The sequence below is a fragment of the Carlito syrichta genome, unplaced genomic scaffold, assembly GCF_000164805.1.
Source record: "Carlito syrichta isolate Samal-C Ts95f unplaced genomic scaffold, Tarsius_syrichta-2.0.1 Scaffold310650, whole genome shotgun sequence".
Taxonomy (NCBI): Eukaryota; Metazoa; Chordata; class Mammalia; order Primates; family Tarsiidae; genus Carlito; species Carlito syrichta.
The window spans coordinates 1,116,840-1,121,145 of NW_007254746.1; the positions used below are offsets into that span (position 1 = coordinate 1,116,840).

The 4,306-nt window shown below is 37.5% G+C and overlaps 1 protein-coding gene across 1 annotated transcript; it reads left to right on the forward strand.

Moving 5' to 3' along the window:
* The first annotated feature begins 1,148 nt into the window (after window positions 1–1,148).
* On the forward strand, window positions 1,149–4,059 carry TMEM155 (transmembrane protein 155). The gene is given in 3 exon segments (XM_008068397.2): window positions 1,149–1,202; window positions 1,337–1,494; window positions 2,552–4,059. Coding segments are annotated over 3 exon segments (393 nt in total). The 3' UTR covers window positions 2,733–4,059.
* The last annotated feature ends 247 nt before the right edge of the window (window positions 4,060–4,306 follow it).

Consider the following 4,306-nt stretch of genomic DNA (forward strand, 5'->3'; position numbering starts at 1 on the left):
ATCATTTTATAACCTCCTTGTGATTGAATTTATTACTTACTAAGTTCCCATTTATCCAGGCAAGACCTCCCCAAAACCCAGCATATTTATTCCTCTAGCCCAGCCTCTGCTTGGAGCGTGGCCCTAAAACTCTGGTAATGAAGGCTCCTAGAACTCACCACCATCGGTCTCTTGCCTGCCCTGGCCTTGTTAGAGATTCTGCTTTTGAAACTTTGCCACCTATAGTTGAGCTGCTTTTTTCTGTTCATTTATTCAATCATTATTTTTTCATGACCAGCACAGACTGACCTCCCACATTAGAATCACTTTTGAACTCATACTTTTGGCTACCCATATGCATTGTTCACTTCAATCTAACACTCTGACACCACAGTGGTCTAGATTCTAGGCTTCCCCATGTGGACTGACCACCTTCTGGCTCTGACCATCATTATGCTACTTTTACAGATGGTGTAAATATGAGCTCGACACTAAAGCACTTGAAAAGTCAGGGACATTTAAAATAACTGCTCATGGAAGGCTGAGGCGGAAGGATTACCTGAGCACAGCAGGTAGAGGCTGCTGTGGCTATGAGCATGACACTGCACTCCAGCCTGGGCGACAGTGAGATTCCGACTCAAAAAAAATAACTAAACTAAACTAAACTAAAATAACTGTTCATTAGATAAGTGTAACTTGATTATAGAAGATTCCTATGTTTTATTAAAAAAAATTTTTCTTTGAGTTAGGGTCTCACTCTATTGCCCAGGCTGGAGTACAATGGCACAATCTTGGCTCACTGAAGGCTTGAAGGCTCCTGGGCTCAGGCAACCATTCCACTTTAGGCTCCTGAGTAGCTTGGGACTACAGGTGCATGCTGCCGTGCTTGGCTAATTTTTCTATTTTTTGCATAGGCTGATCTCAAATTCCTGGGCCCAAGTGATCCTCCCCACTCTGCTTCCTAAAGTCCTGGGATTACAGACATGAGCCACTGGACCCAACCTATATTATTTTCAATAAAAAGGTTTTCAGTAACTCTTCAGTGATTTTAAAAGCCAAGTTGTATTTCTCACATTATAAGGAAATGAGCCATAATTGTATTATGTAATATTTGCATTTTATTTCAAGTGTTATTATTTCATTATTGTTTCTAACTGCAGCTGCACACAATGATTTCAAGTCTTATTAGGACAATCTTGTTTGTTGCAGTAATGTCCAAACTTGTAAGTGCAGTGGATCTGCAATTCCACTTGGAAAGATAACCATTTTAAGTTGAATGAGAATGACATCACACTCACACTTGCAGAGTCTGAAATGTCTAATAAAGTAGATTCCTATGTCTGAACTTCAATTTTAGGGCACAGCTGTGGATGCAGAACCAATGCCATCTGGTGTGATTCTACAGAATATGAGAGAAAATTTACCCAGAGTGTGCCATGCACTGGCTTTTCTGGGAATGACAAGGTGCCAGGATTTGTTTTTGGTTCACTTGCAGGGGTGGAAACTTGGAACTAGGTGAGTAAAAAATATGTGATACCCTATTTTTAGCTTGACATTCATGTTTCCAATTTTGTCTATAGTTTCAAAATAAGTACAATAGAGTTAAATTTTAAATGACCAAAATTTTTTAAAATTGTAAATGGTTACAGCATTTAAGATAGTGAAAAATATTTATTTTTTCAAAGTCATACTTAATAATCTAAGGACTTTTAGAATACTAAAGATATTAATGTAGTACATAGAAAGTGTTTGCAGAGTACTGTACTTTGTTTTAAAATTTTAGAGCTACTTTGAGATATTTGTACATATTTAAGCTAACTCCACAATTAAAACTCCAGGGCCATTAAAATGTCACTATCAGGTGTCTGTGTCACATACAAGGGAAAGTTAAAAATTGAGTTGTAAATCTTTGATTTTTTTGTTGTTTGTTTGAATCAGTGAAATAAATTTCTTGATTCTCCATTTTTAAAAGCTTGCCTATGCAAAGTAAATAAATGCATGGGTTAAAAATGGTCTATTTAATTCTCTGAGTAGTGAGCATTTTCCCATACAGGAAGTCGGGTAATCAGAAGGGCAATTTAGACCAGTAATCAGAACCTAATAGGCACTCAGAGAAAGCTTCCTGATAAAGCAAACAATCTTCTCATTTTCCTTACTAGTAGCTACTTTATATAATGAGCCTGATCATTTCTGCCATTCCTGGTCTGTGTAGACAGATCCTGAAAACATGGGTGGGTTCAACTTAAAAACTTTTATATACAACCTTTGCCTTATTAATATGACTCTGAAGTTACTTGAATTTGTTGAATACATGCAGTTTCTTCAGGCAAAATGTTTTTTACTTTCAGATGAAAATCTCACTTTCCTATTGGGAATCAAGATGAATTGCTATACAGATCATAGAATAGGAAGTTATAGGACTGAACAGTGGCTTAAACAAATGAGAGGCTTTGCATTTTTTCTCAGGTAACAAAGAGGTTAGGAGTGGGCCACTGCTGTCGCTGGTTTAACAGTTCACAGATGTCAGGCTTAATTAAGTGACTGCTGACGTTCCCTTGGCTTTTCCCTCTAGGTTCCAAGATGGTCCCTGCAACTCCCCACAAGAGGAAGGAGGAAGCCCAAAGGGACAACAGGGCATGCCAGTTTGAATCTACTTCCTTTTACAGAGCTCTCTCAGCAGTCCAATAACTTTTGCTTTCATTTCATTGGCCAGAACTGAGTCATTGGCTACTGCTGCCTGCAAGATTGCCTGAAAAATACAGTTTTTGTAACTGGACATACAACTGCCTTCAGCAAAAATCCACGTTCTCTTGATAAGAAAGGAGATGGTGGTGGCTCTTGGATGAACAACTAGCAGTTGATTCCCTAGCTACAAAATACAGTTAGACAGGAATATACATGGTTGAAAAGATCAAAACTGTAGTACCTTCACAACTGGCAAAACTCCAAGTAACACTGCTACCCTCTGACAGAGCAAGCAGAGTGAAGACATGTCAGGTTTTCTCACAAAACAGTTGATAGAACTGACCTTCTCTCTCAGTCTATATGAGGACCCGGGGGACCTGCCTATCCTGTTGGTGGTTATCATCTCTTTAAAAAGGTTTGGTCTAGGATAAAGAATGTTCTACTTTGCTGCTTCCTCATCTCAATCACTTTTCCCTAATTTTCCTGTTAATTAGATGTAGGTGGAATCTAGATTTGTGTATTTGATCCCTGTAAAAAGATCATCACTTTTATGCACGGGGGAGGGTAATCTATGCAAAGAAAGGCTACCTTTCTCCTTTCTGTGACTCCACCACCAATCTAGGAATATCCTGGGAGAATTGCCTCTCAAAACTGCTTCTGTAAGCAGCCTACATCCTGGCTAAGCAAAGGGAGAAGAAACACTTCCCACATCCAGGGCTGTCCAAAAGAACTTTCTGTGATGACAGAAATGTTCTATATCTGCAGAGTCCAATATGGTAACCACTAGCCCCATGTGGCTAGTGAACACTTAAAACGTGGCTATTGTGACTGAGGAAGTAAAATTTAAATTTTATTTTACTGTAATTAATTTTAAATTAAATAGCCACATGGGGCTAATAGCTATTGCACTGGATAACACAGTACACATTCTTCTCTTGTGCTTTAGAATCAGTTGGAAAGGTGTGGGCCAGTCATGAGCTTGGTGTCCCATGGTCTTCACTATCTTCACTATTCTACCTTACCATTGAACTTGTCTCCCAGAGAAAGAGGAAAAATAGCATTTTGGAAAGATGTGAACTTGACATCTGTACATTACACATATTCCTGTGTAGTATATGGAATGGTCTACTGGGAATAGATCCTGTGATTGACTTTAGTAATAACTGATAATAGAAAATTGGCAGTGCTGGTCCACTTAACCTTTCTAGTGACTATTTTGTGTTCCTAGTCAGAGTGATTCAGCAGAGATTATTTTGTTCTATTGTGTAATCTATTATGTGTTACTTTATTTTTGTAATATTGTGGCAGCTAAATGATTATTCTGTGTATGTTTTTCAAAAGACTTAGTGGTCTATATTTTTAAAAGGCTGTGAAATAAAGATAAAATATATGTAACTGAGTTTTTAATGATTTTTATTGATGAATTATTATTACCCAAACTTTGTTAAGAGTTGATTAGGATGAGAGACAAAAAGGAAAAAAGAAAAAGAAAAAAATTAGGATGAGAGTAATAGAAACAAATATTTACTTTTAGGTTGCATTTCTTTTTTAATGGGCAAGTCTATATGCAAATTAGTGTTCTCTTTTACATTTTTTTTTTTTTTAGTTGGCATCTCTTTCTGTCAACCAGGTTGGAGTACAG